The sequence below is a fragment of the Indicator indicator genome, chromosome 8, assembly GCF_027791375.1.
Source record: "Indicator indicator isolate 239-I01 chromosome 8, UM_Iind_1.1, whole genome shotgun sequence".
Taxonomy (NCBI): domain Eukaryota; kingdom Metazoa; phylum Chordata; class Aves; order Piciformes; family Indicatoridae; genus Indicator; species Indicator indicator.
Window position 1 is genome coordinate 23,831,330 of NC_072017.1, and position 13,890 is coordinate 23,845,219.

Sequence of the window (13,890 nt, forward strand, 5' to 3'; positions counted from 1 at the left end):
TATTTATTGTTATGAAATACTTTTCCCTTGCTGAGACACATCATGTGCTGATACTGTATTCTAAAGGCATTTTTCTACTGAATTTTATAAAGCTATCTGTTTTCTATCTACTGGAGAAAATCCAGGCTGATAAATTACTGATACAGGAAAGGGGTAATAACACAAAATCTTTTGCAAACAAAACAGAATGAACACATTTCAAGACTACCCAGAGAATTCAACTTATCTGTTTTTCTAAGCATCTATAAACCTGATAAGGCATTTCTAATCTGCCTTGTCTTTATTAAAAAATGTAAGTAGTTACAGCTATAGGTAGATAGCATAGCTAATAGAGTCCCAGGATGACAAAACCCCATATGCTTGGGATAACAAATTACAGACTGGGGAGGAAGACAGTTTGCAGCTATATTCTAAATGCATTATTTTCTCAAAATAGTTTTCTTTCATTACAAATATGGAAAAATATTAAGTCCTACCATAACTTATATTTAAAATGTTTCACATATTTTCAGTCCACTGGACAACTGAAAAAAATTGCCAGCTTTCTTTTAGTGTAGTTGTAGTCCTTCTTTTTATTTTTGCAAGTACATGACCAGAATGATGGAATATTTGGGTTTGAACTATTTTGCTGGACCACTATTCATCCAAAAGTAAAATTCAATTCCAATTACTCTTTTTTTATACAAACACGGCAGATGCCTCTTTAACTGCTTATGTTCAGCTTTGTATAAAATCTGTTATCTCATGCCCAAAAATGGTTCTTAAATTATTTTAAATTACTTTAAACAACCATAAGAAAATTTAACTTCATATTCTACCTGGTGTGAACTTTGTACACACCCTGCATATATTTTCTTGCTAAGAAAGTAAGTTTTCATGAACCTGGGATCTAAGTCCAAATTTTTTATGGTAAAATCATCACAGCTGCTGCTTAGCTCTGGAGAGTATTAAATTCTGTGCCATATACCTGGAGCAGCTTAACCTGCTCAGTAATTGCACAGATTGCCCAGAGATCCCTATGTTATCAGGTGCTCTTGGAATGCCAGCTGTTGATGCTACTTTCTTTCAAAGGCTACTTTGAGGGAAGAGATCTTTCTATTAAATAAAACAGAAAACAAATGCCCAGGAAGACAAGGACTAAATACTTTCCTTTGCCTGATTCAGACTTACTAATTCTCAACAACAGTGCTACCCATCAGGCTACAGGCTTCTCCTAATAAAGGTGCAGATTTCTGGTTTGTTACTCGGAAGCTTAGTCTACAATGCAGGAGTTACAACACAAGGTTCAGTCATCCAGATAGGAAGTCATAGAGTGAATATAGCTCTGGAATCTATCACTCTTCTGCATTCCTCTAAGAAACTAAGATGTCCCTCTAATCTTCATGTGTTCCAGCCACTGACATCTAACATGAAGAGTATGTTACCAGGCATTTGGAAGGAATACAGTGCTTCACACCAAACCAGTAAAACTTGCTTAGTTCTTCAGGAGAAATCATTTGGCCTGTGGGTCACAAGGTTGCAGCCCAAGGATTTCAGAGTTTCCTTTGGTGTTCCTTTATTGTCATCTGCACATCAGCATGCTGGCTTTAAGCAGATGTCTGTGTAGGGTGTTGGCCATTTTAGATCCTCACACACCAAACACAAAGGGCTACCTGCCTATACAGGGTCTGGATTGCATTTATAAGGCTAGCACCTACAAATGAGGCTCTGCAGCACTTGATTTCAGGAAAACAAAGTTTTCCTCAGACACAATTTGTCAAAGTGGCGTCCTGCATCATTTGAAAAACCTGGCTGATCAAATTAACAGCTTTTCATTGAAACAAAACATGCAGCTTACTTTGTGTTTAAGGCCATAATTCACTTCCAGTTCCATAAGCAGCACGCTCTTTCGCACATTTAACGTCTTCTGGAGTTCATCAAAAGTGGAATGAATGTCATCTACAATGCTAGCCTTTTGGTTGGTTAACTGGTGTATGATTTCAGATATAAAATGAAGTGCTGAGTCGATCTCTGGAAGCCTGAGGGAGGGATTAAATTACAAAGATTGCTGTTTCAGAAGTCATTAAACATTGGCCCTTATCCTGATACCTCTTTACGAAACAGTTTCATGAGCGGGCTCTCTTTAAACTTGGTTATTTCCCAGAAGTAAGTTCATTCCTTTTATAACCACAAAGTGATTCTGGTCTGGTAAAATAAGGCTAAGCCAAGACCCTCTGCTGTGGAAATTCATTAGATTTTAGGCTTTTCCCACAGTGAGGCCTTGCATCCTCTGCCTTTTATGCAAATGTATCTACTTGGGAAGATACAACTCTACCTACCCCACTTTTTCACTTTTTTCAGTCTTTTAGCCACCGTAGCATTTGCACTTGTCTTTTAAGCATTCAGTATTATTTATTTATCATTAAATTCTTGACTGGTTAGTACTTTTCCCCTTAATTTTAAGCCCCTTCTTTGGAGGACATTTGCACCTCTAATGGCCTCTGTTTTGTGGAGGGCAGACAGGAATCTTTTGCTCTTTATTCTTCAGTATGTCATACTTGACAGACTTTCTTTTTCCTTATGCTAGCCTCACTATCCCTGTTTTCTAGGTAAAGGTCCATGACACCAGCACATTAAAACATCTACCCAAGGTAGGACAGGAAGCCAGAAGTGGAACTTAAAATGGAAAATACTCAGTGGAGACTTTTGTTTGACCTTTTGTTGACAGCATCCAACTGGACTTGGAGAGAAGCCTTGTGTTGCTCCACCACATCCTTGAGTGGTACTGTGGGATGCTCTGCATGTTCTCCCTCTGTACACTCTCGGCACATGGCTGTCTCGCAGGATTGGCAGTAAAACTCCATCACCTGGAAAAGTGCACAAAACTAAACTCAAACATGGCAGCAATAACATCACTCAAAGCACATTTTTCTCTGGGTCTTACAACCAAGCTTCGAGACAAAGTTCCTCCTTTCTTAGACAACAATAATTTACTGCCTAAAAGATGGCTGTTATTCTTATATACTTTGTATAAAAATGCTGGTTTAAATGTATTTTATTCTATCAGAAAGTGTAAAACCAGCAGTCTGGGAAACAGAATGCTCAACTTCAAGGCTGGCCCTAACAATCTTTTTACTGTGTAATAGTAAGTTTTGGGGTGTCTCTTCTCAACTACTCCACGAAACAACTCAAAAAGCAGGGCATTCAGGTCCCCTCACTAACCCAGTCCTTTGTCTCCCCCAGAGGGTCTGCCAAAGAAAGTGTAAATTTAGGCTGTTTTTCATAACAGGGCCAACCGTGGAACATGATCTCCATGGAGCTCACCAAGCAGCATGTTTATTTGCTAGGAAAAAGCACTCTAAATGAACCAGTATGCTGCAGGGAATAAATCTCCATCTCATCCCATTACTAATCCCTTAAAACCACCCAAACCTCATACCTGAGATTATAATAAGAGTGCTGATCTACACTTGAAAGAGAAAGAGATTGTTTCAACCTGTTATCTACCCAGTAAGATGCTGTTTGATGATTAAAAAACCCAAGAAAACCAAAAAAAACAACCCTTTACATGCAGTAAGCATCCCAAATTCTGTATATATTCACGAAACAGAAGAGTACTGTGCTCAAAATCACACATTAGTCAAAATAATGCACATATATGTGCAAATTCAGCATGAGACCTTCTTTTTACTGCTAGGAAGTCCTTGAGCACAAATCATTTTGGGTTTATTAAAAGTATAAGGAAGCTTGTTGAATATGCTTCAAAGTAACACTGCCAGCTCTCTTGCATTCAGAACATAGCTATCAGAATCTTGATTAGCTTGGCTGATGCTTCTGCCACCCATATCTTTTACATGAAGATGTCTGTACTGGAGATATTGGTTGACAAGATGGTCATGTAGAACGGGCTGTTCTCAGGGACCTGCAACAGCACCATGCCAAAGTAGCTGGCTGCTCCAGGACACCTTGAGAATTAGGAAGGGGAAGTAAGAACCATGATTTGCCTGTGGCTATTAGTATTAATAGGGATTTTCCTCTGATAAGCTCCTTTCCATTTTATTCCCATTCTTCCCTCTTATCTCAATGCACAAGACACGGGATTCACATGCGACAAGGCTTTAGTTATTTGTTGACCATTCATGTATGCCACTTCACAGAAAATGTAAAAGCTGCTCCAAATAAACTGTAAAAGATCAAAGGGGGGAAAAAGATAGACCACCTGAACAATAACAACCCCCATACACACTACACCAGTCACCATGAATTTAGCAGTCTCAACACTATTAGATTCTCTGAGGCCTGACAGTCACTTTGGGGGGCAATAAGGTGTGATGCAGTCTTAAAGGGCATAGAAAAAATGAGTTAGACAGAATTCAACATTTAAATTATTTTCAAAGGCTTCAAAAATTTGCAACTAGAAACATCAAAAGGAACAAGGTTTTTGTTAGGAAATTCTTAAGTCTTTTTACATGGTCAAAAAATTCCCTCTTTTTGCATGAGTGTCAAAAGTTCTTTTTTCTGCCTCTTTATAATTTAATGCTTGGGTTCAAGATATTTTAACAAGCCCTTTACTTATTCAGTATTTTTATCTTTTTATACTTCTGTTTCCTGTTGAACATATCATAAACATAATTATATTTGCAGCAATACATGTAGAAAGCAAGCTTCTCAATATCATATTGAAGCTTAGCCTCATCAACTGTCTTCCTCCCTATTAAAGCACCAGAGGATCACATAAGATAGAATGGTAATAGCAAGCAGACTACAAAGACCTAATGTGTATGTCTGCATAGAAATAATATTCTTTGCCTCAGTCAAATTCAAAAAGTCTTGAGTGAAACAGCTTTCATTTACAATTAAAATCTTTGGATTGTGTCATAGCTGGATGAGAAAGCAAACCTGATATTAATACAACTCAGGCTCCAAGTGATAAGCTAATTTCCTAAGATTTTGTCTAGCATTTCCTAATCAGGTAGGACTAATTTCTAACTACAGACAGAAGTGTATTACTGGCTGTTCCTCTCTCCCCTCCACACCCAACATTGGCATCATGTTTTGTGATGTTCCCAGAAAGCATTTCATGATTCCAGGTTTGCTTTACAAAACCCAGGAAAAAAATGTTTGCCTGAACCCTTTTCCTTTCAAAAGTGAAGATATACTATGGCATTCAATACTGGTTTCAGCTGTGCTTCCATGGAAGTCAATGAGAACATTCCCATTAGCTGTAAGGAAATGTGCATTAATATTCACTGGTTCTGACATTCCATCCACAAAGTATGCTGGTCCTCCAGACCCATGCATATCTTCACTACTGTAATTTAACTGAATTTACAGAAACTTTTTAAGTCAAGGGTGAAGGTACTTCTGAAGTAGATTTCACAAAGCCATCTGAAGTTCAGGTCTTGAGAATAAAGCTCTCATCAATCATAAGCCCCTTTTTCTCTAAAAATCACATTGTTCATCCTCTGCTTTCTATCTGTTTGAATTAAAACAGCAGTCCTGAAAAAAAGGATGAGTCAGCTCTTTGCCAGCCTTCTTCTTTATCTGACACACAGGCTTAACTCCTCTGCTCCAGGGCTAGTCTGCACCTTTGTATGTTTTCAAATATAAATTTGGATTACCTTAGGATACTTCCCAGATATCTAATGAAATTTAGAATGTGGGACTTTGTTTTTCCTAGTCATAGCTTTTGTCTTACTCATGCAGCAAACCTGGAAGTTTTAGGCAAATTTTAAACAACTTTTGGAAGACTATGATGACTTAAACAACATGCTTACATACAACTGAACCATCCAATTCCCATGTATGACTTTTCAATTCAGTCAGATATGACTGTATCAGTCGTAATACTGCTGCCTAACTGGATTAAATATTCCTTGTAAGGCAGAAGAAAATTTCACCAGCTTTCAGCTCAGATTATTACTTCTACGTCTTGTTAATTGTCTGACATTCTGATTTTTTTTATTTAGCCTGTGACACACTGAATATTGCAGAGTAGAGAAAAAAACAGATTATACTTTAATGAGATACAGGAGAAATGACATGGTATGAAGCAGAGAGATGAGGAGAAAAACCCTAAGTTTAAATAGTATGTTATAAATTCACTTTATTATCAATCATAGGTGCTTTTTTGTTTTTCTAACAGAAGCATACAGGCAGTAAGTAACACCTGCACAAGTTCAGGATATGTTTTTATAGACAAGATGTCATACCTGTTAAGCTGCCAAGCTATTCTGTGATATTTTGAGAAAAAGCTAGTCAGAGATAAGGCATGCTCCCTTCTTACAGTGTTTTATTTAATATTGAGAATGCTCTCTTGTTAAACTCTATATGCAGAAAAGACACTGCACCTGTAAAAACATGGATCCTAGACTCCGGGCTGACTTTCACTTCAAATAAAACCCCATCATGACCTTCTTGGGATGGCTGACTGCAAAGAGGCTACACCACCCACTACACATTAGGAAGAAATGGACCTAGAATTTCACAGCTTTCCCTACCCTGACTGTTGTACCTGCCACTAAATGATTGTAGATTAACGTTTTCACACCAAGATGCTTGTATCCAACAAGAGCTGCAGGTGCTTAGCACCTGAGGAAAAAAAAAATAATATGTAGGCAGAAGAAAAGAATCTTCTGTTACACTGAAAGTTCATAACATACACTACCCCAGTATAACAAGAACATGTATTTATGCCCTGTGTTGGGTAAATACGAGGAAACATTTTTTTATAGCTTGAGCACAGGAAATCATCTCCTATGTTAAGATACTACAAGCTAGGTTTCATCTTTCATAAGAACACACAACAAAGACGCCACAACGGAAGATGAGAGATTTGCACAGAAGGAATAGGGTATTCACATGCATGTATTAAAAATACAAGTGGTAGAAATAAGAGACCATTTTGAATTAAAAGTATCTAATCCATATGGAATGCTAAGTTACAAGCAGACAGGCAAATCCATGAAAAATTATCTGTGCATCAGTTTCTACTCCATTTCAATCAGAGGAAAGATTGAAAAGTTTGCTTGAAAAGAAACTTATTTCCAAGGTAATAAAAAGAAAATCTGGTAATATTTGTATGATATATACTTGATGCTAATGTTTCCTGTGACAGCAAAAATACAAGGGGTCTGACCCCACTCCAAGTAATACATAAAAATTAATAGAGAGAGGATTCAGTCCAAAATGACTGCTGGTTATGTGCAGGCATTCTCCCCCAGCTATCACCTCGATCCTCCCTCACTCCCTGAAGCCTCCAGCAAAGCTGCTATCAGCCAAGCACTTTGCACACAGTGCCCTGATGGCGTGTACCCACGAAGCCAATAAAAAGCACATTTCCGCAGTTAGGTCAGGCCTAAAGTGCTCAGCACCTTGCCCAGCACACCCTGCCCTTCAGCCAGAACCACCTAGCCAGCCTCAAACAGCTCTCTCCAAAGCTTATCTCAGTTCCTCCCTTCAGAAAGCCTAATGTGTGCACTTTATCTTAATTAGTTTTCCACAAATCTTTACATTGGAGTCATCCTCATCACATCCCCAACCCTCCTAGATACTTACTGAAGCAAGAAAATACTCCTATCACACACTACCAAGCATTCTAGAAGGTAGGCTATGTTTCAAGCTAAGCCAAGTAAACTTTTTTAGAGGACTTTAAAATCCCCTACAAAGGGGGGGTTTTCCCTACTAAGGAGTTCTCAGAGAAGTATAAAGTGACATATTTTTTATTGTAGGCAAGCCAATTTTTCTAAGCACACCCAAAGATTTATCAGTTGAAGTTTAGTGTAAAATGCAAAACTAGTAACATCGTCAATTTGATTTTTTTTCTGCATTTCACAATCAAATAGCTCCTGTCAGGATTGCTATATCAGAAAAGAACTTTTTCATTTTAAGGAGAGACAATAAAATGCAAATAAAATCTAAGAATGTATTAATCAGTAACCACTACACACACAGCGCTATAGCACACATTTAAAGGGTTACAGCAGTTATCCATTAACAACCTAATTCCAGCAGGTCAGTAAAGGCAAGGGAACCAAGCTGTTCCACCTAAGAGTAATCACTACCAATCACCTGAATTATTCCTATACAACTGATACACCTGAACTGAGTATCCAATAAAACAGGATCTTTTTAGAACCAAAGATCCATGACAAACTGGACCACTTAGCACGTACCAGCACCTGCATATGTCATAAGAGTTCATCTTACTTACATTTCCATCATGATTGGGGCAGGAGAGAGGTTTGCCTGCAGCAACAGCAGTGACAGTCTCCAAGATGGAGGACTCCTCAATGCTGTTGTCTGGTGTTCGTTGCAGGACATCCATCAGGTTGGTGATAAAGAAGTTGTTCTGGAGTGCAGAAACCCCTTTCTCTGGTAGAATGGAGGTCTGGCGGCACACAGGGCAGGAAAGGGTTAAGCTATGGGCTGGAATGTAATTCTGTAAGCACCTATGGGGAGGGGAGGTGGAAGGGGAGAGAGAGGCAAAGTGTCATCAAAGAGGAAAAAAACTCATTTCAGTTTAAGAATTGGTTTGAAATAGTGCTACCCCTTCTTGTGAAAGGAAAGGTGCATCACCTCACCAGGCTTCAGAAATGAAAGTGGTTATGGGGACTTTTTTTTTTTTCCCTTTAAACCCTTTTTCTCTGCCACATGATTTTTCAATAAGCTGACATCATTGTAAGAATCATGTGCCCTTCTTTGAGATACTTGTGCAGAGTGGATCGATGCTTCCAGATATCTACTGCATCCTGCTCACAGGACAGCAAAAAAATATACACTATCAGATAAAGTTTTACAGACATGAAATTACAGCACCAAGTATTTGAGCCTGTCTCTTTAACTGACTAACCACTGATTGACCCTTGTCTTCCTAATAGAATCTCCGTTGTTATCTTGTATTTGTGCATTTAGAGTTTCAGAGATAAAACCTGGTCCAAATAAAGCAAATGGAAAATCTTCCATTTATTTCAATTAGGAAAGTTATTTGGCAGTTAGCCAAAATCAACAGAGCTCTCTTTACTACAGAGAGAGGCATGTCCTAGGTTATCACAGTTTATGTTACAGGGAGTTTTGGAGGAGAGTTTTGTTTGTGTTTGAGTGTGGAGGGGAGGTGGTGGTGTGTTTTTTTAAGAAAAAGCTCTATTTCACAGACACTGGCACAGAACTTCTGTGATCAACAATATACAGCAGACTGGTATAGGTGACAGTGCCACTTTTGGACTTGAAATTCAAGTTAACAGTTCCTAGGCATGCAAGCAATTCAGTAGTCCTATATGCACAGGAAGCTTCACAAAACGCAGTTCTCAAGGAGTCTAAAATGGGAGCAGTGCTACACCAAATTCCTCAGGAGATGCCAACCAAGAAAGTTTGACCTTGCGTGGCTACACAGCCCTTATCCACTTCCAAGCACTTTGCTTGCATCACTGTTCATCCTTCCTTGGCAGCTCTCCTCCTGACCCCCCAGTAAGGGCTCTGTGAAAGGAGAGCTTAGGTTTTGTACATCGGCAGCACACTGTGGAAGAGTCCTTGCAGCCTCTCTCCATAACCAGATCAGCGTAAGAGGATTACAGTGAAAACCAGAAGCTGACCTTAGGATTTACACATGAACTGAAGTCAAGAAACTTAGAGGCACGGTGGTGAAAATCTTGACTTCACTGACTTCAGCAAGTGTTGCTGCTGACTTACAGGTGACTTTTCCTGTTCTACCAAAGACAATTTCACCTGATGCACTCAAGAGACCCACAATTTTTCTTACATCCTGCGCAAAATTAGATGCCCCCACCACAATTTTAAGAGGTGGAAACCTTCCAAACTAAATGTTCACCAAAAAATGTAATTTATTATAATTCCCATGCCATGCAATAGGCAGTTGACAGAGCTGCATCCCATCATCAGATAAAGAACTCTAATCAGCAATTCTTCTGATAATTTTTCTGCAGATGCTGTATTCCCCCCACCATTCAATAGATAATATAACATTAAAATATTACTTCAGTAGATTCAAGTCATTCAGCTGAACACAGCAGAGAGCAGGTTGCTGTCTTATGGTACCCCTTTTCAGAGTTTTTTTCCATTTCAGTCAACTAAGCTGCAGAATAATCAAGACACTTAACCACTGGTTATTAATAATGTATATATCATGTCTCACCCTTGGGCATTACAGGATGGAAAAATTATTTCTCTGCTTAGTAAATCAACAAAGAAAGGGGTTTATTGTTTCTAGTTATAGAACAGCCAGTATAAATTGGAGACTATTAATTTGAGGTCCAAATTCTGACTGCCATCACCTTTCACACTGTTTTTACTGTAAACATTAGTTTCATTGGATTTACTTTTGATTTATTATTACATAATGTATTCCAAATATTCTACTGCTTTCTCTTCCTGCCACAAATAACAGTGTTCTTCTACATGCCTGCCTCTCCAGCCATCCCAGACTTGTGCCTTAACATGACTTTAACAAATAAAGACAAGAGTCTCTGTCCACTAAAAGATGGACAAGTTCTATGCTTGTTGCACAAACACCTAGTTACAAACAAGAGGAAAGGACTCACCTCTCACAGAATGTGTGCAGGCAGGGAAGTACTTTGGGGTTCTTGTAGCGGTCCAGGCATATGCTGCAAATCAGAAACTGCTTGTCAATCTGACGGACCACAGGACTTGGGATACTGGAGCCTTCACTGGCCATCCTAGACCACTGACATATGGGTCCTGTTCCCTTCTACCCTGCACAGTGCTGGAGTGGGATGTGGGAAAGGGGAAAAAAAAAAAAGAAGAAAAATGGCTTAGAAACTCCATGAAACAATAAAAGCAACAACTAATTCACCCGTGTTTCATCTTTATGCAAGAATTCATGTTTCCATATAGAACCAAAGTAGTGAAGATTTAAACTTCCAAAATGGTTTATCAGTGATGAGATCCTGGAAAACAGTCAGCCAAATCTACACCACCACATGTAACACTTCTGAATAGGCATTCTGGAACAGCATGTTGCCTCTGGATTGAAAGAGTTACAGGGCTTTTGGTTATAAAGACATCCTACAAGAGAAATGTTTTTGTGCCAGTAAGTTCAGGCAGTGCTAACAACATAGGATTTCTTGTGGGTACAGTACTGCTGGCAAAATGCTTCAACTGCGACTGCATCAGCCAGTCACATCACAGGCAAGACTTTCAAAATGGTTCACCTAACATTACTTTTCCTTATCAATGCTGGTATTGACAAAGGTATAGCAGGTTTGGGCTACAGGAAAATCCCAAGAAGGAACCTCCAGAACCTGCCGGCCCCTGGGATGGGAGTGCTCAAACTCTACATCAGCAACAGGGGAGAGGCAGGTGAAATTAAAAGCCTCATGACAAGAAACTGAGCAAAGAAGAGGCAACTGATGGACGCTAAGAATCAGCAAAGGATACATGAAGCATATCCAAATCATAAATGCAAGAAAAATAGTGTTCTAGGCAGAAAAGAGTAGTAAGAATCCTGTTTTTAGGGCTGAAGACTCTTCCTAATCCTGGCACAAAATGCATGAATTAAAAGGGTAAGCAAAAAAACAAATCTATTGACTGACAGAATTAAAATTGCAGGTTGAAGGAATGTCATCACGCTTAAAACTCCTGCTGTTCTGAAACAAGGCACAAGGAGGGGAAAAGTTAAGGTGCTTTTCAGACGAAGGTACAGATGATAGAATTCTTACGTGGAAAGAAAAGAAAAGGAAGGGAAAGGAAGGAAGCAACCTCACAGAAAAATAAACTGCCTGCTAAAATATTTGAGGAAAACTTGACAAGCAGATGGCCTGGCAGGGTGGTCCAGCAATAACTCCTCTCCATCAGCATTTCTAGCAAGCTGGAGTGCTGGGAGGCACAGGCTCATCTCCCAGGGGAGATGACTGCAGCATCTCTGTCACAGCCATTGAATTCTGCCAGTTCTCCCACACCCACAGTGAAACAAGGGCTTGTCGTCTGTATGAGCAGAGAGCCCAGGTGGGCTGCTTCACTGCAGGTACATTCCTGAGGTAATAACTTCTTCCCTAGACATTTTCTACCTCAGGTTTTCATCACCCAGTTTGGGCTTTTCAGGACGGCAATAACAAGCTCTCTGCCTCAGTGCGAATTGTGCTCATTCAAAGGTCACTAAGTTCCACAATGATCCATATGAGCTGTAGCATTTTATCTGCAAGGTTAAAGATGGTTGTAATACTCATAAAATATCATGTTTGTGAGACAAATACTCATGATTTCAGAATAATTTTTTTTTTCATTTCTCTCTCTATAATAAACCAAAAATGTGACTATTACATAAATACAAATTAATTTAAATGCCATAAATCACACATATTAAGGCTTAGGAGACCAATTAGGAACCCATGCTACTTTTTAAAAGCCTGAGTCACAAAGGGCTTCACAAGAAGTGGAACAAAAATACCTATCTTTTACAAAACAGTGTAGGAAGAGCAGACTATCAAATATTCACTAACATATTCATGCATTTGGCAGCATAGAATGTGGAACTTCAGTGATGTGTTTCAAAAGAAAATCCATTTCAGCACTGATGCAGCTGTGTTTGCCTCACACTCTCCCTCTCCAAAAGTAAGGGGTGGGGACACAAACAAAAGAAGATAATGAGAAACAGGAAGGCTTCTTATCAAAAGCACGATTTCCAAACTGATACATTATGAAAAGTGTGGTTTGGCATAAAAAAATATTACAGATTAAACACAGACTGTAGAAAACAATCCGCACTTAAGATATGAAAGAATAGGTCTCCAACAATTCTTGCCTGTCATTTAACAGAAGAATGTCAACCAGGTGTTTTATGTAATTTCATCTTTTTGCCATGAAGTATAGCTCACCAGCAAATAGTTTCTATGCAAGGAAAACTGTTGCCTGAAAAATTTCACACTGATTTAATTTGATCTTCACTTCAGTCTTTCACATTCCCCAATCTCACTCAAAATCCAGTGATTCTTAGTATTTCATACACAAAGCTTATGACAGCCTCTGTAATTTTCAAATATTCACACTTTAAGCTTTGTCAGTGAAAGAAACCACTAACAATTCAGAAATAAGTGCATTTAATATTTGATGTTTTGTCTGGAATACAGCAGGCCATGATCATCATTTATCCCCTCTGCTCACATAAATCAAGTTTAAAACATACACCTAGAAATAAAAATTCATCGGAACACTTCATGCTTTGGCCACCACCTGGTACAACAAATTCTCACTAAAGTGGCTCATTTAAAAAAAACAAAACACTTTTTGAGCAGAATTTCCAGGATTCTGAATCCTCCCTGAGGCAACTCTACCTCTGATGAATTTTGATGAATGTAATGTAGCTACAAGAAGGAAATGTTGCCCATTGACTAAATGAAAGCAACTGCATAAAGACTATTTGAGGAAAAGCTGCAGATCTTAGACAATGATTTTGAATTTAACCAAAGACAGCATTCATTCTGATTTACTGCTGTGCTTGCAGCAGTTCCTCAAAACAGCTACACAAGTTTCAGCGTATTAACAGTGAGAGATTTCTCAAAGTAAAGCTACTTTGACAGGAAAAAACAAATCTTTTTTGTAGTAGCATATTCTGAGCTCAGAAACTGCCAGAGCTCTTTTCAGAGGATCACTATAATGAAAAGAAGATGAAGCATGAGCTTTGACAGCAAGTCTGAGAATCACTTCTCCATATAGTTTAACTTCATAATTTAAACATACAAAGCCACCAAAGGTTTATGAAACATTGCACCAAACAAAACCCCACCCATGTATCTATAAGAAGCACACACTGAAAGCCCTGTTCAGGTTTGCTCAATCAAGTGCAGAAGAGTTCTGAAATGTATACCCTTTGTCATTCCTTGAGGCTCACAGATACTTATTTTTCCAGCCACCCCCAAAAATATCATTGTTCTTTTTCCT

At 38.8% G+C, this 13,890-nt stretch overlaps 1 protein-coding gene across 4 annotated transcripts in view; it reads right to left on the reverse strand.

Annotated features, from left to right (window-relative positions):
• TRIM2 (tripartite motif containing 2) overlaps positions 1–10,717 on the reverse strand; it is a 32,698-nt gene extending 21,981 nt beyond the window's left edge. For 2 of the 4 annotated variants that reach the window (XM_054382801.1, XM_054382800.1), the window contains exons 1-4: positions 10,536–10,717; positions 8,192–8,429; positions 2,695–2,846; positions 1,838–2,018 (exon numbers count right to left, since the gene is read on the reverse strand). In XM_054382801.1, coding sequence (XP_054238776.1) covers positions 1,838–2,018; positions 2,695–2,846; positions 8,192–8,429; positions 10,536–10,669 — 705 coding nt within the window. In that variant the 5' untranslated portion in view covers positions 10,670–10,717. The remainder of the gene's footprint in view (positions 1–1,837; positions 2,019–2,694; positions 2,847–8,191; positions 8,430–10,535) is intronic. The other 2 variants (XM_054382802.1, XM_054382803.1) reach the window with 2 other exon arrangements.
• Between the last annotated feature and the right edge of the window lie 3,173 nt (positions 10,718–13,890).